This window comes from Piliocolobus tephrosceles, chromosome 10 (genome assembly GCF_002776525.5).
Source record: "Piliocolobus tephrosceles isolate RC106 chromosome 10, ASM277652v3, whole genome shotgun sequence".
In the NCBI taxonomy this organism is placed as follows: Eukaryota; Metazoa; Chordata; class Mammalia; order Primates; family Cercopithecidae; genus Piliocolobus; species Piliocolobus tephrosceles.
Window position 1 is genome coordinate 122,855,522 of NC_045443.1, and position 23,218 is coordinate 122,878,739.

A 23,218-nucleotide genomic window follows, 5' to 3' on the forward strand; every position below is an offset into this window, starting at 1 on the left:
TCTTCTCTTCTCTTCTCTTCTCTTCTCTTCTCTTCTCTTCTCTTCTCTTCTCTTCTCTTCTCTTCAGACGGAATCTTCCTCTGTCACCCAGGCTGGAGTGACGTGCTGTGATCTCTGCTCACTGCAACCTCTGCCTCCCAGGTTCAGGCAATTCTCCTGCCTCAGCTCCTGAGTAACTGGGACCACAGTTGCATGCCATGATGCCCAGCTAATTTTTGTGTTTTTAGTAGAGACAAGAGGTTTCACCATGTTGGCCAGGCTGCTCTTGAACTCCTGAACTCAAGTGATCTGCCTGCCATGGCCTCCCAAAGTGCTGGGATTACAGGCGTGAGCCACCACGGCCCAGCTGGTCAGGGATTTTGTAGGATGCTCCCTATTGGAATTTGGCTGATGTTTTTCTCATAATGAGACTGGGTGATGGGTTTTGGGAAGGAAGACACAGAATTAAGGACTATTATCATCCCATCACTTCCATGGTACAGCAAATCATCATGATTTACATCGCTTTTAATTTTAATGCCCCCACCTCATGCTTTTTCTTGGATGCCATCTTATTCTGTGGAGAAGCTGGGTCTCACCCCATAGCATCTCCGTCATCTGCATCTGGCCGGGTGCATCTTCATGGTGGTGTTTCCCTGTGCCCCATGTTCCAGATCCCCAAGAACCAGTGGTTAGATCTAGAGGCCTGACCAGGGACGGTGACTCATGCCTGTAATCCTAGCACTTTGGGAGGCCGAGGCGGGCAAATCACTTGAGGTCAGGAGTTCAAGACCAGTCTGGCCAACATGGTTGAAACCCCATCTCTACTAAAAGTACAAAAAGTTAGCCACGTATGGTGGCTTACGCCTGTAATCCCAGCTACTCAGGAGGCTGAGGCACAAGAATTGCTTGAACACGTGGGGTGAGGAGCAGAGGTTGCAGTGAGCCGAGATCGCACCACTGCACTCCAGCCTGGGTAACAGAGCAAGACTGTTTCAAAAAAAAAAAAAAAAAGATCTAGAGGCCTAATACAATTCAGGCTTGCATTTTCACCCGATTTCTGATGGAACCGCCTCCAGGCTTTGGGCTTCTCTGTAAGCTCCTGTGTTTGTGTACAGTGCAACCCAGTCGCCTAAACAGCAGACATACATTTTCTCCCATTCTGAAGGCTGGAAATCTGAGCTCGAGGTGCCAGGGTTGCTTTCTCCTGAGGCCCTTCGTCTTGGCTTGCAGATGGCCGCCCTCTCCCTGTGTCTTCAAGTGGTCTTTCCTCTGTACATCTGGGTCCTACTCTCCTACTTGCATAAGGACAGCAATCAAATCGGATTAGGGCCCACCTTTAAGATCTCATTTCAACTTAATCACTTCCGTAAAGACCCTGTCTCCAAATACAGTCCCATTCTGAGACCCTGGGCTTTAGGGCTTCCACATAAGCCCTTCGGGGGACACAGTTCAGCCCATGGTATTCCCCCGAGGGCTCCTGTGTCTCCATCCACACAAAGTGGGTCAGGGTGTTACACACCAGAGCAGGCGGAGCCGGCCACAGCGGGAACAGCAACTTCTCCAGCCAGATGGTTAAACGGCAGGATGGGATCCTCCCTGAATTCACCCTCTCCTGCCCAGGGCAAGTTTTCAGGAGGGGACAGGTGCTGTTCTTTCCACCGTGAGAAAGAACCTCTGACCTGCACCTTTCTTAGCACTGCCAGGAGCTGCTCGGGCATGCCAGCTTCTCAGGCATGGCAGGTTTCAGAGCACCTGCCTGTCAGCTTGTGTTACATGGGAGGTGACTGCTTGGCTTGCAGGGAGTTCCAGGTTGCCACCCTGCAGCCCATGAATCCAACAAGTACCTCAGCCGCTCCGACACACTGCGCACCTGCCGTGTGCTGGGCGCTGTGCTGAGGTCTTTACAGGTTCTGCTCTTGAATCCGCTCTTAGTCCCATTTCTCCCACAGCGGAGAAAACTGAGGCACAGAAAGGTTCAACAGTATAAACAGGAATGTCCCTTCCTCCCAAAATAACTGCTTTCACGCACCCTTTCCTGGGCACTTGGTGGCATTTTAAAGGCCTGTATTCTCTTTTTTTTTTTTTTTTTTTGAGATGGAGTCTCGCTCTGTCACCCAGGTTGGAGTGCAGTGGCGCAGTCTCGGCTCACTGCAAGCTCTGCCTCCTGGGTTCATGCCATTCTCCTGCCTCAGCCTCCTGAGTAGCTGGGACTATAGGGCCCACTACCACTCCCAGTTAATTTTTTTGAATTTTTTTAGTAGAGACGGGGTTTCACCGTGTTAGCCAGGATGGTCTCGATCTCCTGACCTCGTGATCCACCTGCCTCGGCCTCCCAAAGTGCTGGGATTATAGGCATGAGCCACCGTGCCCGGCCCGGCCTGCTATTCTTTTCTCACAAAAGCCTTTCTTTTTCCCTCCATTTGAACAAATTATAGAAATTGCTATATACTTTCTGGGCGCGGTGGGTCACACTTGTAATCCCAGCACTTTGGGAAGGTGGATGGATCATCTGAGGTCAGGAGTTTGAGATCAGCTTGGCCAACATGACAAAACCCTGTCTCTACTAAAAATATAAAAATTAGCCGAGTATGGTGGCACATGCCTGTAATCCTGGCTACTTGAGAGGCTGAGGCAGGATAATTGCTTGAATCCACAAGGCAGAGGTTGCAGTGAGCCGAGGTCATACCACTGTACTCTAGCCTGGCTGACAGAGCGAGACTCTGTCTCCCACCCCCCCGCAAAAAAAATTGCTGTATATTGACAAACATATACGAGTCACACATACTTTAAAGAATTGTAGGCCGGGCGCGGCGGCTCAAGCCTGTAATCCCAGCACTTTGGGAAGCCGAGATGGGCGGATCACGAGGTCAGGAGATCGAGGCCATCCTGGCTAACACGGTGAAACCCCGTCTCTACTAAAAAATACAAAAAACTAGCCGGGTGAGGTGGCGGGTGCCTGTAGTCCCAGCTACTCGGGAGGCTGAGGCAGGAGAATAGCGGGAACCCGGGAGGCAGAGCTTGCAGTGAGCTGAGATCTGGCCACTGCGCTCCAGCCTGGGTGACAGAGCGAGACTCTGTCTCAAAAAAAAAAAAAAAAAAGAATTGTAGGTTGAGCACGGTGGCTCACACCTGTAATTCCAGCACTTTGGGAGACTGAGGCAGGCAGATCACCTGAGGTTAGGAGTTCAAAACCAGCCTGGCCAACATGGCAAAACTCTGTCTCTACTATTTTACAAAAACTAGCCAGGCTTGGTGGCGCGTGTCTGTAATTCCAGTTACTCAGGAGGCTGGGGCAGGGTAATCGCTTGAACCTGGGAGGGAGAGGTTGCAGTGAGCTGAGATGGCGCTAATGCACCGTAGCCCAGGTGACAAAGCAAGACTCTGTTTCAGGAAAAAGAAACAAATTGTGACAGGAAAAGCTGGGCATGGTAGCAGCTGCCTGTGGTCCTAGCTACATGGGAGGCTGAGGTGGGAGGATTGCTTGAGCCCAGGATTTTGAAACTGCATTGAGCTATAATTAACCCCACTGTACTCCAGGCTGGGCAACAGAGCAAGACGCTGTCTTCAAAAAAAAGAGGGGGGCATACATTCTGTAATCTGTTTACTCATTATTGTTACTTTCTGCTATTTCTTGTTGTTGAATATGTCCATCCTTTGTTTTTGTTGCTGTGGATACGGACTGCATTTTATGAGCAGATCACTGTCTTATGTGTCTCTTCCATTGTCCACGTATGTCTGGCCTGCCTGCAGCTTTGTAGTGCAGTGGTGCTCTGAAGGAACATGTGCAACTGCCTCTCTCAGTCAAGGTCCTCAACCTGGAGTGTGCATCAGCATCACCAGGAGGCCTGTGGAAACGGATTGCTGGGCTCCATCCCTGGAGAGTCTGAGGCAGTGGATCTGGGTGGGGGCCCGAGAGTCTGCATTTCTGGCAAGCTCCTGGGTGACGCTGCTGCTAGTCCAGGCACCACCACACTCTGAGAACCACTGAGCTGGGATGTGTGCTGTGACGTGGAATCTCTGGAAGACCTCTTCGTGGTTGTGGTTGTGATTTACACTGGTCTTCTGTAGGCCCTCCTCCCAGATCCCCCCACCTACCCCCACCCAAGGGAGGGGTAGTCACCCTCCTCTCTAATGCAGTGGTCCTCAACCTTTTTGGCAGCAGGGACCGGTTTTGTGAAGACAGTTTTTCCATGGACTGGGTTGGGGGATGGTTTCGGGATGATTCGAGCACATTATGTTTATTGTGCACTTTATTTCTATTATCATTACATTGTAATATAGAATGAAATAATTATACAACTCACCATAATGTAGAATCAGTGGGAGCACTGAGCTTGTTTTCCTGCAACTAGACGGTTCCATCTGTTCCGTCTGGGGGTGATGGGGGACAGTGACAGATCATTGGGCATTAGGTTCTCACAAGGAGCATGCAGTTCACAACAGTGTTCACGCTCCTATGAAAATCTTTTTTTTTTTTTTTTTTTTTTGAGACAGAGTCTTGCTGTATTGCCCAGATTGGAGTGCAATGGCATGATCTCAACTCATAGCAACCTCCACCTCCCAGGTTCAAGCGATTCTCCTGCCTCAGCCTCCCAAGTAGCTGGGATTACAGACGCTCACCACTACACCCGGCTGATTTTTTTTGTATTTTTACTAGAGACAGGGTTTCACCATGTTAATCAGACTGGTCTCGAACTCCTGACCTCAGGTGATCCACCTGCCTCGGTCTCCCAAAGTGCAGGGATTACAGGCGTGAGCCACTGCGCCCGACCACCTTTTTTTTTTTTTTTTTGAGATGCTGTCTCCCTCTATCGCCCAGGCTGGAGTGCAGTGGCACGATCTCAGCTCATTGCAACCTCTGCCTCCCATGTTCAAGCAATTCTCCTGCATCAGCCTCCCAAGTAGCTGGGATTACAGGCGTGCACCACCACGCCCAGCTAATTTTTTGTGTTTTTAGTAGAGACAAGGTTTCACCACATTGGCCAGGCTGGCCTTGAACTCCTGGCCTTGGGTGATCTACTCGCCTCGGCTTCCCAAAGTGCTGAGATTACAGGCGTGAGGCACCACGCTTAGCCTAAAATTTTTTCTTAAGGTAAATTAGAGATAGGGTCTCATTTTGTTGCCCAGGCTGGTCTCAAACTCCTGGGCTAAAGCGGTCTTCCCACCTCAGCCTCCCAAAGTGCTGGGATTATAGGTGTGAGCCACCATGCCCAGCCTCTGTACTATTTTTTGGGGCTAAAATGTTGGTGTCCTCATAGGACATTGTGAAGTCAATGCTTCTGTTAGAATATTGGACGTTGGCCGGGCACAGTAGCTCATGCTTGTAGTCCCAGCACTTTGGGAGGCCTAGGCAGGTGTATCACTTGAGGTCAGGAGTTCGAGACCAGCCTGGTCAACATGGTGAAACCCCATCTCTACTAAAAATACAAAAATTAGCCGGGTGTGGTGGCAGGCACCTGTAATTCCAGCTACTCAGGAGGCTGAAGCAGGAGAATTGCTTGAACTCAGGAGACAGAGTTTGCCTTAAGCTGAGATTGCGCCAGTGCACTCCAGCCTGGGTGACAGAGTGAGACCGTGTCTCAAAAAAAGAAGAAGAATATTGGATGTTGACAGGAGTCTTGAACACTTACCATGTGCTCAAAGCATTTCACATGAATAGCCCATGTAAAGCTCACAATAACTAGATGAAATAGGTACTGTTATCTCCATTGTTAGTGGAAACCCTGAAGCCCCAGACAGCTTATGAATATATATAATACGCTCATGGAAACCCAGCTAGTAAGAGGCAGAGCTGGGATTTGAACCCAGGCAGTCGACAGCCCGGCTTGTGCCTTCTCAACCACAATGCTACCTCTGAGGTTATTGGCATTTTCTACTCTCCTAGTTCCTGATTCAGCCCTGCTCTTATCTCCTCTGTCCTGTAAGAACCATCCAGTCAGGATATCCAGTTTAAAATGCTGTAGCTAGCTGGGCATGGTGGCTCAAGCCTGTAATCCCAGCACTTTGGGGAGCTGAGGCAGGTGGATCACAAGGTCAAGAGATTGAGAACATCCTGGCCAACATGGGGAAACCCCATCTCTACTAAAAATACAAAATTAGCTGGGTATGGTGGCGCATGCCTGTAGTCCCAGCCACTCGAGAGGCTGAGGCAGGAGAATCGCTTGAACCCAGGAGGCGGAGGTTGCAGTGAGCTGAGATCGTGCCACTGCACTCCAGCCTGGTGACAAAGTGAGACTCAAAATAAAATAAAATAAAATAAAATAAAATAAACTACTGTAGCTGCCCAGGTGTGGTGACTCAACACCTATAATCCCAGCACTTTGGGAGGCCGAGGTGGGCAGATTACCTGAGGTCAGGAGTTCACGACTAGCCTGGCCAACATGGTGAAACCCTGTCTCTACTAAAAATACAAAAATTTTAGCTGAGTGTGGTAGTGCAAGCCTGTAGTCCCAGCTACTTGGGAGGCTGAGGTGGGAGGATTGCTTGAACTTGGGAGGTGGAGGCTGCAGTGAGCCGAGATCATACCACTGCACTCCAGCCTGGGTGACAGAGCAAGACCCTGTCTCAGAAAAAAAAAAAAAAAAAAAAAAATGCTGTTGCCAATTCACAGAGGCGTTTACCCTTCACACATGAGCCAAGTGGCCCATGTAGGTGGGTTCTGTTATGGCAGCACTCTGTGTGCTGCAGCCCTGCAGAATCCCGGCCCCCATAGATACCTTGGTCAGCCCTTACAAGGGAAGGGGTGTGTTTTACTCAGTTTTGCTCAGTTGTTGCGCTGTCATCAATTTGTATCAAGTTCAAGTTCATCCCCTGGGCCAGTAGACCACTTGGGTGGCATTCAATGTGGGCTTGCTGTTTTTTCCCCTGTAATAGCAAAGGCTGGAAACCACATAGGTGTCCGTGAGTAGGGGCCTGGCTCCAGGTGTGCCATCTTTTAAAAAGGGGGAGGCAGCTCTGTGTGTTCTGAGTGTGAGTGATCTCCAAGATAAGAGTGTTGCACGAGAAAAGCAGCTCAGCTGTACACCTGTGCTGCCATTGTGGAAAGAATATGTCCGTGCCATTATTCACCTGGCACATCTAAGGAAGGGTTCACAAGGGAGTGGTCATAGTGGTTCCTCTGGAGGGGGATTCAGGTTGCCAGGAAATGAGAGGGAAGGCTTACTGTCCACTGAATACCTGTTGATAGGCTTGAGTTTTATGCTACATGTATACAATATCACTTATTTTTTTAAAAAAAACAGTTAAAATGAGGCTGTACCTTGTATTCATGTTTCTTGAGGGTCCTTAGAATTGGACAGAGCATGGGGCTCTGTCGTTACCAGCTTCTTAGGAGCAGAAACTTCCACTCTTTAAAAATGAGAAACCTGCAGGGTGCGGTGCAGTGTTTCACGCCTGTAATCTCAGGAATTTGGGAGGGCCAGGCAGGAGGATCGCTTGAGGCTTAGAGTTTGAGACCAGCCTGGGCAATATAGCAAGACCCCGTCTCTACAAAATAATAATAATAATAATAATGATAATAATAAAACCTGATGTGGTGGCTACACCTGTAGCCTTAGCTACTCGGGAAGCTGAGGCGGGATCGCTTGAGCCTGGGAGTTTGAGGCTGCAGCGAGCTATCATTGCACCACTGCACCCCAGCTTGGGCAACAGCAAGACCCTGTCTCTTTTGAGAAATCAGGCAGAAAGCTGGGCGCGGTGGCTCAAGTCTGTAATCCCAGCACTTTGGGAGGCCAAGATGGGCGGATCACGAGATCAGGAGATCGAGACCATCCTGGCTAACACGGTGAAACCCTGTCTCTACTAAAAAATACAAAAAACTAGCTGGGCAAGGTGACGGGTGCCTGTAGTCCCAGCTACTCCGGAGGCTGAGGCAGGAGAATGGCGTGAATCCGGGAGGCGGAGCTTGCAGTGAGCTGAGATCCGGCCACTGCACTCCAACCTGGGTGACGGAGCAAGACTCCATCCCAAAAAAAAAAAAAATCAGGCAGAAGAAAGCAGAGACCCTGACCCAAGAGGGAGCATGAAAGACAGCAGGAGCAATGGCAAGCGGCGTAACGCGGCCCTGCAGAGTCCCAGCCTCCATAGGTGCCTTGTTCAGCCGTTCCAAGGAAGGGGTCATTTTCACCAATTTTCTCAGTTGGGCTGTCATCAGTATCCAGTTCAAGTCACTCCCCTGGGCCAGTAGACTGCGTGTGTGGTATTCATCGTGGACTTGCGGTTTTTCCCTTCCCAGGTATAAACTCCCAGGCTCCCCGGTTCACTGCTTGACGGATGGAGGAAAACAGCGGAGTGGTGAGTAGAAATTGGCTGATGACTGTTTTCTTGTTTCTGCAGTTCCTGGCCAGGCTGACCGAGAGGTTCGTGTTGGGAGTGGATATGTTCGTGGAGACACTGTGGAAAGTGTGGACCGAGCTCTTGGATGTTCTTGGACTTGATGGTAGGTGTGGGGGTGGCATTCGCGTAAAGTGTCATTCTATTTTGGTGGTTCTGGTAGTGTGGAACTGGTACTCACAGTGAGTAATACATGAGAAGGTTGCGGAGGGCTGGTCAGTGAGGATAGGAGTGAACGTTTTTTATTTTAATAGTCTCATATAGAGGCCAGGCACAGCAGCTCATGCCTGTAATCCCAGTGCTTTGGGAGACCAACGTGGGACGGTTGCTTGAACCCAAGAATTCAAGACCAGCCTGGGCAATGTGGTGAGATCCCATCTCCACAAAAAAAGTACCAAAAAATTGCTGGGTGTGGTGGTGTGCACCTGTAGTCCCCAGCCACTCGGGAGGCTGAGGCAGGAGGATTGCCTGAGATCAGGAATTTGAGGCTGCAGTGAGCTATGATCATGCCGCTATACTCCAGATTGGACGACAGAGCAAGACTCCTAAAATAATAATAAAAATAAAAAACAAATGGCCCATCAAAGCTGAAATTTCCCAGATGCCATTTAGGGTAAGGTGCGGCTGCCTGGGTAGTGCCAACTTGTGTGTCCCTAGGCAAAACACATGGACCAGAGGTATAGTGCTCTGGCTCACTGGGATCCGTGCAATAAATGACTAGTTATTTAGACAGAAGAGGATTTCATGGAGACAGAGACACTCAAAAGAATCTTCAGAAAGACGGAGGGAGAGATGCATGGCCTCAGACACTGCCGAACTGGCCGTCCAGGGTTGCAGCTGTTGAGACCGTTGAGTTCCAGGTCACACAACTGTAGCATAATTTGAGGACCAGGAAGCCACTGCTGCCACCACAACAACTAGACTTTGCATGTAGGTGCAGGGACCGTTGCCGTGTCTGGAACCGTGCATGTCAACTGCAACACTTCACTTAATTTTCAAAGTCGTGTGTGTATGGGGGAACTGCAAGGCGGAACTTACTTTCCGTCCAGTCCCTAGCTGCAAGGGAGGCAGGCTAATGCAGTTCTTAGCTCTCCAGCTTCTGCCATCCAGGAAGGCAGGCTGGGGGCAGGTGTCATCCGATGCTGCACCAGCCCATCCGCCATACCCACCGCATGGGGCAAGAATTGCCAGGGGAGCTCCCCTGCTTTTGTGGGCTGGGGAGGAGGGTAGTGCAGTTTGATAGTGCAGTGCTAGTCACACATTTATAGCCAGGAAGGGAACATTGGCAGGGCACAGCCCCTCCCTTTCTACATGTGGATTGGAGCACTGGTACTGGTCTTGGCGGATGGCAAGGCAGCAACGGCCCTGGTAACTGAGTGGGGCACCTCTAGTCCAGGCCTGTAGCCTGTGCCACCCCCAGCCTTACACCTCCCTTCCCAGGCGGCTCTGCCCCACCTCCACCTGCATTCCACCGGGGGGTGACAGGAGCTAACCCGGGCAGAGCGCCCAGGGTGTGCAGCTTTTATACCCAGAGGAGACCCTGTCCCTTACCACCTTAAGAGCTCCAGAGGCATCCCATGCTCTCAGGATGAAGTCACCTCCCCGTTTTCTCTGCCGTGCCCTGTGGTGTGCCAGGTAAGGAGGGATCTCCTAGCTGCCCCCGCTCCACTGCTCTCCTTCTGTCCACAAGGTGGAGGCTGCTCTTCCCCGGGCCTTTCCAGAGGAAATTCCCCAGCTGGGCTCTTTGCAGCCCCCCTGCCCTGGTCCCAGCTGCCACCTGTCTCACGGGAAGGTCTGCAATTGCTGCATCTGGCAGGGTTCCTCAGACCACTTACAGGCTCACCGGTTCCCTAGGAGCACTGGCAGGACTCAGCATATAGCTGTCCTCACGGCTGTGATTTATTGTGACGGAAGGACGCAAACACCATCAGCAAAGGGAAAAGGCGCATGAAGTCCCGGGGAGGCCGGGCTCAAGCTTCAAAGTCCTCTCCCTGGGGAGTCACACGGGACGCACTTAATTCCCCCCGCAGAGGGTGCCCACTGAGGACTCCGTGCCCAGGCTTTTTACTGGGGGCTGGTCGTGTCATCACCCTCTGCTTGACGTGTCAAAATTCTAGACTCCTAGAGGGAATGCAATTGTTGTCATAAACCACATCATTTGTGTCAACAGCCTAGGCCTGGCGTCTCCGGGCTGCACTCTGGCCCCAGCTCTGCACCTGGCACAAAGAGGCCCTGTTTGTTTGTTTGCTTGTTTGTTTTGAGACGGAGTCTTGCTCTGTCGCCCAGGCTGGAGTGCAGTGGCACTATCTTGGCTCACTGCAAGCTCCGCCTCCTGGGTTCACGCCTCAGCCTCCCGAGTAGCTGGGACTACAGGCGCCGCCACCACACCAGGCTAATTTTTTGTATTTTTAGCAGAGAGGGGGTTTCACCATGTTAACCAAGATGGTCTCGATCTCCTGACCTCGTGATCCACCTGCCTCGGCCTCGCAAAGTGCTCGGCTTACAGGCGTGAGCCACCATGCCTGGCCTTTGCTTGTTTTTGTTTAGGATCTCACTCTATTGCCCAGGCTGGAGTGTAGTGGCTTAATCATGCCTCACTACAGCCTCAACTTCCTGGGCGTGTGATCCTCCCACCTCAGCCTCCTGAGTAGCTGGAACCACAGGCCCATGCCACCAGACCTGGCTAATTTTTACATTTTCTGTAGAGACAGGGTCTTAACATGTTGCCCAGGCTGTTCTCAAACTCTTGGGCTCAAGCCGTTCTCCTACTTCAGCCTCCCAAAGTGCTGGGATTATTGGCGTGAGCCACCACACCCAGCCCACTCTTGGTAAATAAGAGCAGGAGGTCTGTGGGGCCCGCTGCTTAGCCAGTCGTGTAGGCTGAAATGTGCTCCCCAAGAGTAAGAATATGTATTCCAGTCCTAGCCCTGGACCGGACCTGTGAGTGAGCCCTTGTTTGGGAATGGGGTCTGCAGATGTGATCAAGTTAAATGAGATCGTCTTAGATTAGAGTGGACCCTCAATTTAATGATTGATGTGCTTATAAGAAGTGGGGAATTTGGACACAGAAGCACCAAGAAACAGAGAGAAGATGGCCCTGGGAAGGGAGAAACAGGGACTGGAAGGACGGAGCCATAAGCCAAGGAACACCTGGGGCTACCAGAAGCTGGAAGAGGCTAGGAAGGATCTTGCCTTGAGCTTTCAGAGGGAGTGTGGCCCCGCCGAGACCTTGATTCAGACTTCCGGCCTCCAGAACCGCAAGTGGGTGAATTTCTGTTGTAAACCACCCAGTTTGTAGTGGTTTGTTGCGGCAGCCACGGGAAACTACGATACCATAGCCCTGTTACATGTGGAATCTCTCAGCACTGCCCATTGGTCTTTGACATCCCCATTTTACTGATCAGAGATGGGGGAGTGAGGTCCACTGGCCGTGATGGGCACACTGGTTCATACCTGTTGACACCCCAGGCCATTCACAAACATCTCTGAGTTCAACCTTTAAGAGGCCTTATGCCAACTCAGTCACCTCACTGCTCAAAGAATTGGAGGCGTCAGCATAGCCAGAGGACACTGTGCACCTGGCAGCCCCCCAGGGCCACTCATGGCCCCTCCTGGGACTTGGCAGAGTTAACGCACCCTCCCCCAGATGCAACCATTGCGTGCAATCCTCTTAGCTTCCGTATTCACCACCTGCCCGGATTGTCAAACTCTCCGTGTTTTCATCGCCACCCATTGAACCCTGGAGAAACAAACCTGATTGCAGAAAATCGCACGCAGCTTGGAATGAAAAACTACAGAGTAGGAACAGCCTCCTAATCATATGGAAGAAGCCCAGAATAGAGGCATCCGCAGCGGATCCATAAGCCCTGAATGCCCGCATTCATCAGGAGAGCAGCTGGCGCGTTCCGGAGGCGAAACGAGCTTGCTTCCGTGTGGAAGCTTTTCTAGTTCTGTTTGATGCGTAAGCTTCAAGACATCCAGAGGCCTTTGGAATTCGTGTCTTATGTGTAGAAGTTTGAGTGCAAAATGCTTTACAGGAAGCCATACACCAACGTTGGATATTCTGGTAAAAAAGGTTTCTGTGAGCACAATATAATTTCTTTCTTCAGTGTGGTTTTTTTTTTTTTTTTTAGAGTCTGGTTAAAATGGGAACTCCGTAGCCCCGAGTGGTCTAATAGAAAAAGAATGTGAGCCCCCTAGGTGATGTGAAGTTTTCTAGTAACCATGTGAAAAGGGTAAAAAGAAACGGTGAAATTAATTTTTCTTTCTTTTCTTTTTTTTGGGGGGGTGGTGGGGGACAGGAGGGACGAAGTCTTATTCTGTTGCCCAAGCTGGAGTGCAGTGGCGTGATCTCAGCTCACTGCAACCTCCACCTCCCGCGTTCATGCCAGTCTCCTGCCCCAGCCTCCCGAGTAGCTGGGACTACAGGCATGTGCCACCACGCCCCATTCTCCTGCCCCAGCCTCCCGAGTAGCTGGGATTACAGGCGTGCGCCACCACACCTGGCTAATTTTTTTGTATTTTTAGTAGAGACAGGGTTTCACTATGTTGGCCAGGCTGGTCTTGAGCTCCTGACGTCGTGATCCACGTGCCTCGGCCTCCCAAAGTGCTGGGATTACGGGCATGAGCCACTGCTCCCAGCCCTTTTTTTTTTTTTTTTTTTTTTTTTGAGACAGAGTCTTGCCCTGTTGCCCAGGCTGGAGTGCAGTGGCACAATCCCAGCTCACTGCAGCCTCCACCACCCCAGGCTCAGGTGATTCTGCTACCTCAGCTTCCCAACTAGCTGGGACCACAGGTGTGCGCCACCACGTCTGGCTAATGTTTGTATTATTATTATTATTTTTTGAGATGGAGTATTGTTCTGGCACAATGCCTTGAATGCAGTGGTCGATTTCGGCTCACCACTGCAACCTCCACCTCCTGGGTTCAAGCCATTCTCGTGCCTCAGCCTCCCGAGTAGCTGGGATTAGAGGCTCCTGCCACCGTGCCTGGCTTATTTTTTTATTTTTTTAGTAGAGATGGGGTTTCACCATCTTGGCCAGGGTAGTCTCGAACTCCTGACCTCATGATCCACCTGCCTCAGCCTCCCAAAGTGCTGGGATTACAGGCGTGAGCCACCGTGCCCCACCTAATGTTTGTATTTTTTGTAAAGATGGGGTTTTGCCATGTTGCCCAGCGTGGCCTTGAACTCCTGAGCTCCAGTGATCTGCCTGCCTTGGCCTCCCAGAGTGCTGGGATTACAGGCATGCGCCACCATGCCCAGGTGAAATTAATTTTAATAAGATATTTTAGTTAACCCAATATATTAAAAACATCCCAACTTAATAGAAAATTACAAGGTGCCTCACATTTTTTTGGGTAACTAAGGCCTTTGAGACTAGTCTCTATTTGACATTTAGAGCGCACGTCAGTTCTGACTTGTCACATTTCAAGGGCTCAGCACACGATAGATGGCACAGCCTTTGTCCCCATTCTAGATCTGCTGGCACAGAGCATGTGTCCGGGAGTTGGAAGGATGGATTTAAGGTTCGTGTCTTTGTCGTGTTGCTTACTCCTCTGAAGCCGCTGAGGCCAGTTCCAACAAAGTTTCCAATAAAGTGGGGAAAATATGAACCGTGCTTCAGTGATGCATCAGCGCAGGGCAGGGACTGTGTGGCTCCGGAAACTGGATCCCCTGGTTCCAAATCCCAGCTCTGCCCTGCCCTAGCTGTGGGACCCTGGGCAAGGAGTCCTTGTGTGGAAAATGCTCTTTACCCTATCTGCAAGTTTTGAGGACTAGATGACTGTGTATGTCGGGTGGTTGGATGGCACCCAGCCCATGGTCAATACTTGGGGGCTTACAAAGGGGCCCTCCTCCAAAATGTACATCATTGTGCATTTCTGGGACCTGCCAATCTCACTTGTCCACACTGAGGGCCGGCTGGCCAGCTGCACCCAGAGCCAGGTTCCCCTGCCGCAGCCATCAGGACTTGACAGGTGTGCAGGTGTAAACCTGGCCCACGCTGAGGAACAAGTCGGCCACCAAAACATTCACTTTGCTTGAACGGTGCCTGTTAGGAGTTGAATTGTGTCCCCCCCATATTCATCTGTTGAAGTCCTAACCCCCAGAACCTCAGAATGGGACGCTGTTTGGAGATGGGGTCATCGTGGGTGTCATTTGTTAAGATGACGTCATACTCTGGAGTAGGGTGGGTCCCAGATCCAGTGTGACCGGTGTCCTTATATGAAGGGGAAATTTAGACACAGACACACGCAGGGAGAAGGCCGCGTGAAGGCGGAGTAGAGAGAGGAGTGTGTCTGGCCGTCACGGAGTGCCAAGGATCACCAGCAACCCGCAGACGCTAGGAGGGGCCTGGGCAGATTCGCCCTCGAGCCTCTGAAGGAACCAGCCCTGCTGACACGTTGTTCGTAGACTTCCAGCCTCCAAACAAACTGAGAGAATAAACTTCTGTTCTTTTTTTTTGAGATGGAGTCTTGCCCTGTTGTCCAGGCTGGAGTGCAGTGGCGCTGTCTTGGCTCACTGCAGCCTCCGCCTCCTGGGTTCAAGCGATTCTATTGCCTCAGCCTCCCGAGTGGCTGGGATTACAGGCTCATGCCACCAAATCTGGCTAATTTTGTTGTTGTTTTTGTTGTTTTGAGACGGAGTCTTGCTCTGTTGCCCAGACTGGAGTGCTGTGGTACAATCTCAGCTCACTGCAACCTCTGCCTCCCGGGTTCAAGTGATTCTCCGGCCTCAGCCTCCTAAGTCGCTGGAATTACAGGCACCTACCACCACACCGGGCTAATTTTTGTATTTTCGGTAGAGGTGGGGTTTCACCATGTTGGCCAGGCTGGTCTTGAACTCCTGATCTCAGGTGAGCCACCCGCCTTGGACTCCCAAAGTGTTGAGATTACAGGCGTGAGCCACTGCACCCGGCCTTCTGTTCTTTTTTTAGCTACTTGGCCATGGCAGTGCTAGGGAAGTCAGATGGTACCCCTTGGCCATGAGGCAGAACATGCAGGGCCACTCGTGTTCTCTTTAGGATTTTGAGGGCCTCAGGGAGTGACATTGCTTTGGACCACCCTTGCTTGGTTTAAAGGGCAGCTTTCACCGAAGTCACCGAGGGGTGGAAGGCAGGGGTGGCATTCTCCTCTCTGGGCATCTTTCCTGGCTGATCACCTAGCTTGGCCCCTTGATGACATGATGATGCTTCTCAAAGTATGCTCTGAGGAACCCCAGGAGGTCCCTGAGACCCTTTTGGTTAGGAGGGGTGACTTGAGAGTTCCTCTGTTCTCCAGTAACATGTCTCTGAGGTCAGGGATTTAGCAGGTACTTTAATACTTCCATATATATTGATGCTATGTTAAGATGATGACATTTTAGGTATATTGGATTAAACAAAATATCTTATCAATATTAATTCCACTTTTTTTTTTTTTGCCTTTTTTGCTGTGAGTACTTGAAAAGTGTCGGTGACAAACGTGGCTCATATTTGTGGCTGGTGTTCTGTTCCTCTGAACTCAAAAACGGATTTGGGGACCAGGTCTCCTCTAAATAGCTGGATAGGAAAGAGACGGGCAAACATTCAGGACGCTGCCACTGTTCTCACTGTGGTTTGTTCTGCTTTTGAAACAGTCGCTTTTCGTGAAAAATATTTTGTGTTAACCTATTGTCTGAGTCAGTTCAGGCTGCTATAACAAAATTCCACAGACTGTGTGGCTTAACAACGACTTTTTTTTTTTGAGATGGAGTCTCTGTTCCACAGGCTGGAGTGCAGTGGCACAATCTCGGCTCACTGCAACCTCGGCCTCCCGGGTTCACGCCATTCTCCTGCCTCGGCCTCCTGAGTAGCTGGGACTACAGGCATGTGCCACCACACCCGGCTAATTTTGTGTTTTTTTAGTGGAGATGAGGTTTTGCCATATTGGTCAGGCTGGTCTCGAACTCCTGATCTCAGATGATCTGCCCACCTTGGCCTCCCAAAGAGCTGGGATTATAGGCATGAGCCACCGTGCCTGGCCTAACAGACATTTTCATTTCTCACAGTTTGGAGGCGGGAAGTCCAGGAGGAAGGTGCCGGCAGATTCAGGCTGTGGGGAGAGCCCTTTCTTGTAGACGATGCCTCACTGTGTCTCACGTGGAAGGAACAAAGCAGTTATCTGGGACCTCTTTGTAAGGGCACTAAACTCATTCATGAGAGCTCCACCCCCATGACCTCCACCTCCCCAGGACTCCACCTCCTAAGACCATCACTTTTGGGGTTAGGATTTCAACATAGGAATTTTGTGGGGGATGCAAACACTCAAAGCCTAGCATCTAGAATGGGTTATTTGAAAATGAGTTAATGATAGCAATGTTTTTAAATTATTAACGGCTGGGCACAGTGGCTCATGCTGGTAATCCCAGCACTTTGGGAGGTTGAGGCAGACAGATTGCTTAAGCCCAGGAGTTTGAGACCATCCTCGGCAACATAGTGAGACCCTGTCTCTACAAAATATCAAAACATTAGCTTGGTGGTGCATGCTTGTAGTCTCAGCTACTCAGGAGGCTGAGGTGAGAGAACTGCTTGAGCCCAGGAGATAGAGGTTGCAATGAGCTGAGATCATGCTACTGCAGTCTAGCCTGGGCTACAGAGCAAGACTCTGTCTCAAATAAGTAAATGAAAAATAAATAAAATTTAAAAGATAATTAACAACTAATTAAAAGCTACCTAATTTTCTGCTATGGTAAATATATCAGTTAGGTAGAACCCACACAAACAAAAGCTCTGGGGACGCTTCAATAATACTGAAGAGTGCAAACAGGTCTTGAGACTGAGAGGTTTGGGAAACACTGGTTTAGCCTCCGGTCTGCAGGGGACAGGTGTGAAAGTCAGCTCCCAAGTCAACCACATTTAGTCAAAATGCTCACGATGCCTCAGGAAGGCACGGTATAGGAAACACACCCTGGCTTCTGGGGAGTCCTGGTGACCCCAAACCTTTAGTCCCAGAGACGGCTGCTATTTAGTGTTGGACTCTAGACACTGGCCAGCCATGCAGAGTCTGATCATTCTGGGGAACTATGAGACATTCACGCCGTAGGTGTCGTTATTGACCGGAGGAGCTCCAGGGTCGAGGCTTCCCATCTCAGGCATGCTCTGGATTTGCGCTTGCCCACTCCAGATGGTTGTGTCACACTTCTCCCCATGGTCCTCTCTGTCCCCAAATGCATAGAGTTCATTGCGCCTAAGCTGGTGGATCTCAAAGTGACCCTTAGATCAGCAGCAGCAGGAGCCTCCCTGGCAAACTTGTAAGAGGTGCAGATTTGGCTGGGCATGGTGCCTCATGCCTGTAATCCCAGCACTTTGGGAAGCCAAGGCAGGCAGGTTGCTTGAGCTCAGGAGTTCAAGACCAGCCTGGGCAACATAGCAAGATCCTATCTGTATTTGCTGATTTCCACACTGCTATAAGGAAATGTCTGAGGCTGGGTAATTTATAAATAAAAGAGGTTTAATTGACTCACAGTTCCACATGGCTGGGGAGGCCTCAGGAAACTTGTAATCATGGCGGAAGTCAAAGGGGAAGCAAGGCACGTCTTACGTGGCGGCAGGAGAGTGAGGAAGCAAGAGCGAGGGATAAACTGCCAAACACTTAAACTATCATCTCGTGAGACTCACTTTCATGAGAACAGCATGGAGGAAACCACCCCCACGATCCAATCACCTCCTACCAAGTCCCTCCTCGGACACGTGGGGACTACAGTTTGAATTAGATTTGGGTGAGAACACAGAGCCAAACCATGTCACTGTCTCTATAAAAAAATACAAAAATTAGGCAGCTGTGTTGGCGCACGCCTGTAGTCCTAGCTACTCGGGAGTCTAAGGTGGGAGGATCGCTTGAGCCCGAAAGGTCGAGGCTGCAGTGAGCCGAGATCACACCATCACACTCCAGCCTGGGTGACAGAACAAGACCCTGTCTAAAACAAAAAAAGCTGCAGATTCTTCGACCCATCCAGGACCTACTGAATCAGATCTGGGGGTGGGGCCCAGCAACCTATTTTCCTAAGCCCTCCAGGGGATTCCTGGAGGAATCACACAAGTTTGAGAGCTGCTTGTGTAAATTACACTTAGGATATAGCTGTCCTTGGACTTGTGAAACAACACTGTGAGGAAACAAACAATTGCAGCATGTGGGTCCTCCTGCAAGCAAACCATCCTGGAAAAACTAGACTTCAGAATTTCAGTGTTTCTAGCCGGGCGCGGTGGCTCAAGCCTGTAATCCCAGCACTTTGGGAGGCCGAGACGGGCGGATCACGAGGTCAGGAGATCGAGACCATCCTGGCTAACACGGTGAAACCCCGTCTCTACTAAAAACTATAAAAAACTAGCCGGGCGAGGTGGCGGCGCCTGTAGTCCCAGCTACCCGGGAGGCTGAGCCAGGAGAATGGCGTGAACCCGGGAGGCGGAGCTTGCAGTGAGCTGAGATCCGGCCACAGCACTCCAGCCTGGGTGACAGAGCGAGACTCCGTCTCAAAAAAAAAAAAAAAAAAAAAGAATTTCAGTGTTTCTAAAATGTCTTGGGTCTCTTCCGGATTAACGGAGGCTAAAGTGATGGCGAATGCAGAACATGAACTGTTGCTGGGTCCTGGTGAGGGTTGGGAGGAAACAGCTGTTCCCTGGATAACTGGGAAATTCAAGTGATATTATATGGAATTGTTAATTAATTAATTAATTTTTTTTTTTTTTTGAGACAGATCCTCACTCTGACTCAGGCTGGAGTGCAGTGGTGCCATCTAGGCTCACTGCAACCTCTGCCTCCTGGGTTCAAGCGATTCTCGTGCCTCAGCCTCCCGAGTAGCCAGGATTACAGGTGTGCACCACCATGCCTGGCTAATTTTTGTGTTTTTAGTAGAGATGGGATTTCACCATGTTGGCCAGGCTGGTCTCAAACTTCTGATCTCAGGTGATCTACCCACCTCGGCCTCCCAAATGCTGGCATGAGCCACCGCGCCCGGCCTGGAATTGTTAATATTCTTAGAATGATGATAATATCATGGTTTTGAGATGAATGATGTCTTTATTCTTAGACGGTGCATGATGAAATATGTGTACATCTTTCAAATGGGTTAATCCAAAAAGTATGTAAATGGAGAATGCAACATACAGCATTTTTAATAATTGTTCAACCTAGTTGGTTTCAAAAGGAATATTCTACTGTTCTTTTAACTTTTTTGTTTGAATTTCCTTAAGTCAGGCACACAGAAGATGCTACTCTTACATTTCACTGCATTCTTGAGATGGAACTTCATGTGTGGGTACCAGTTAGGATCAGGTTTGGCTGAAACAGAAATCCAACATAACATTGGCTTAACCAAGATGGATGCTTATTTCCCTCTTATATAAAAGTTCTCAGGGAGGTGGTGAGGCGGGTTTGATGGCTCTGATGCATGTGGTGCTCTGGACCAAAGTACCTTCCATTGTATTGTTCCTCCATGAGTGCCTTCCTTGACCTCATGTTCCAAAGTGGCTGCTCCAGTTCCAGCCATTGTATCCATGTTCCAGCAGGCAGAAGAGGTAAAGGACACATTCCTGCTACTTTAAGGGAAAACCCTCTGAAGCTACTGCAAAAGACTTCCACTTACCTCTCCTTGACCAAAGCTTAGTTATGTAGCTGCAAGAAAGGCTAGGAAATGCTTCAATCCTAGGTAGTTGTGTGCTCAGCCTGAAGGGCATTTGTTACTATGGAAACTGAAGGACAATTTGCAAGCTATGCCCCACTGCCAGAGGTGTTTCAGTAAAAGGCAAAAGTTGTTTTTTGAGACAAAGTCTTACTCTGTCAAACAGGCTGGAGTGCAGTGGCACATTTTGGCTCACTGCAGCCTTGACCTCCCAGCCTCAAGTGATCTTCCCACCTCAGCCTCCTGAGTAGCTGGGACTACAGGCACGTGCTACCACGCCTGTCTAAATTTTTAAAAATTTGTGTTCTCTAGAGATTGGGTCTGTATTAGTCTGTTTTCACACTGCTATAAAAACATACCCGAGGCCAGGCACAGTGGCTCAGGCGTGTAATCCCAGCACTTTGGGAGGCTGAGGAGGTGGATCACTTGGGGTCAGGAGTTCAAGACCAGCCTGGCCCACATAGTGAAACCTCATCTCTACTAATAATACAAAAATCAGCTGGGTGTGGTGGCATGTGCCTATAATCCCAGCTACTTGGGAGACTGAGGCAGGAGAATTGCTTGAACCTGGGAGGCAGAGGTTGCAACGAGCCAAGATTGTGCCACTGCACTCCAGCCTCAAACAAACAAAAAACCTAAGAGTGGGTAATATAGAAATAAAAGAGGTTTAATTAACTCACAGTTCTGCATGGCTTAGGAAACATAATCATGGCAGAAGGCAAAGGAGAAGCAAGCACCGTCTTCACAAGGCGGCAGGAGAGAGAGAGAGAGCAAAGGGGGCAGCTGCCAAACACTTTTATACCATCAGATCTCATGAGACCCCCCCCGCCCACGATCAATCACAAACAGCATGGGGAAACCACCCCCATGACCCAGTCACCCCCCAACGAGGTTCCTTCCTTCACACGTGACGATTACAATTCAAGATGAGATTTGTGTGGGAGCACAGAGGCAGTCCATAGCAGGGTCTCACTATGTTGCCCAGGCTAAAGGTGAAAGATGTATATGATTTGAAGAGAAACCAGTGTATGGAGAGGATTTTTAAAACTCAATATGGCAGGCCGTCTTAAAGGGCTTCCCTGGCCGGGCACGGTGGCTCACTCCTGTAATCCCAGCACTTTGGGAGGCCGAGGCAGGTGGATCACCTGAGGTCAGGAGTTCGAGACCAGCCTGACTAACATGGAGAAACCCAGTCTCTACTAAAAATACAAAATCAGCCAGGTGTGGTGGTGCATGCCTGTGATCCCAGCTACTCGGGAGGCTGAGACAGGAGAATCGCTTGAACCTAGGAGGCAGAGGTTGCGGTATGCCAAGATTACACCATTGCACTCTAGCCTGGGCAACAGAGCAAGACTCAGTCTCAAAAAAAAGAGGCTTCCCTGTGTGTCCTCACAGAGCTTAGTGTGACTATTCACAGAGGAACTTCCTTGAGTTCCTTGGGTTGTTTCAAAGGCCTTTTAAGCCCAGCAGGCCAGCTAAGCTACCCAACTCCAGCTTGTCAAGAAACCCCTGGCCCCTGTGTAACCAGCCCTGTTGCTCTTTTCTGTCCTGCAGTCTCCAACCTGTCCCAGTATTTCAGCCCAGCCTCGGTGTCCAGCAGCCCGGCCCGTGCGCTCCTGCTGGTCGGCGTCGTCCTCCTGGCCTACTGGTTCTTGTCCCTGACCCTGGGCTTCACCTTCAGCGTCCTGCACGTGGTGTTCGGCCGCTTCTTCTGGATCGTGCGGGTCGTCCTGTTTTCCATGTCCTGCGTGTACATCCTGCACAAGTACGAGGGCGAGCCCGAGAACGCGGTGCTGCCGCTGTGCTTCGTGGTGGCTGTCTACTTCATGACCGGGCCCATGGGCTTCTACTGGCGAAGCAGCCCCAGCAACCCCAGCAACCCCAGCGTGGAGGAGAAGCTGGAGCACTTGGAGAAGCAGGTCAGACTGCTCAACATCCGTCTCAACCGGGTGCTCGAGAGCCTGGACCGCTCCAAGGACAAGTGAAGGTCAGCCGGCCGGGCGGGTCCACAGTTACCAGCACGCTGTCTCAGAAAACGGAAACGGAGGAAAAAAAAGCCAAACCCCAAACAATCTTAATAAACACAACTGAGCAAGAAAGTGGCGCTGTGTAAGGCTATTTCCACCCACCCGGCAGCTCTTAGGACACATTTCCAGAGGAGCGGAAAGATCATTGACGTGGAACTACACACGAAGTGTCATTAGTGGGAAAAAAAATATTTTTTAAACAAAGGATATAACCATATTTAGCTGTACAGTAAGAAATTTGTGCATAGAGCATACAGTTAATTTTTTCAAGCATTTAAATACATCTTTTGTAAGGTTTTTTAATAAAGGCAGATTGAGTCAAGTTTATTAAAACTTTACATGAAGGGGAAGAATATGCTAATTTGACATTTGAGAAAAGTTGAAATGCAAGCATTTGTTTTCGCAGCTTAGGGGATTGGTGGGTGAGGTCTGTGCGCGTTATTTTCATGTTCCCCAACTGTGAGCTTTATTTCATGTTATTTTTGGTGGATGTTGACTTAGTTCATGAATGTTGTCACTTCTAAATGTGGACAGTTGGGCTGCAGGATGCAACTCAACCTCTGTTGGATCCTAGAGACCCCTGCCAAGCTCCCATCAGTCCTATTTCTAAATGAAGACATCGCCATTTCTAGACCTGAGATTTTCTCCCCTCTGTGGTTGTATGTATTTTAACCTCAACATTTTGAAAAGGAAAATGCAATTAGGGGCCAAGAAATGTCCTGGGGATTTGATGCCAGGAAGTACCTGGGTAAGGATTGGAGATTGCTCCAGAATCTATTCCTTGTCTCAATTTGCAGTTTGCTCACTAGACCTATATACAAAAGCTATAGCCTTGGGGGGTTTTTTGTTTCGTTTTGCTTTTGGTTTCCTCAGGACATTAGAAGGGAAACGAGCAGTAGCAGCTAATAACATTCTCAAGTGTATTGCTGCTTAGGAAGATTCTCAGGAACAATTAGCAGCAATAAGCAAGCCTTTGAAAAGATCTGAATTATTTTTCCTGAAATATTTACGATACACAGGTGCTTTTTATCTGAAATCTGTTGTGTCCTCCTTTTAGGCAGTCTCTGTGGGCAGAGAGTGGGACATGTGATGTGGACAGCTGTGGGGATCCTGGGCAAGGGAGTTTCAGAAGGTGTGGCTCAGGGGCTGGTAGAAATGCCCCTTCGCTAGAACTTGTTTTTTAAAAAAGAAAGCCCTAGGCCAAGCGCAGTGGCTGACGCCTGTAATCCCAGCACTTTGGGAG

The 23,218-nt window shown here is 49.9% G+C and overlaps 1 protein-coding gene across 1 annotated transcript in view; it reads left to right on the top strand.

Annotated features, from left to right (window-relative positions):
- BRI3BP (BRI3 binding protein) overlaps positions 1 to 22,300 on the top strand; it is a 37,228-nt gene extending 14,928 nt beyond the window's left edge. Inside the window, exons 2-3 of the mRNA XM_023206270.2 lie at positions 8,317 to 8,419; positions 21,503 to 22,300. Of these exons, the coding sequence (XP_023062038.2) occupies positions 8,317 to 8,419; positions 21,503 to 21,933 (534 nt within the window). The 3' untranslated portion in view covers positions 21,934 to 22,300. The remainder of the gene's footprint in view (positions 1 to 8,316; positions 8,420 to 21,502) is intronic.
- The last annotated feature ends 918 nt before the right edge of the window (positions 22,301 to 23,218 follow it).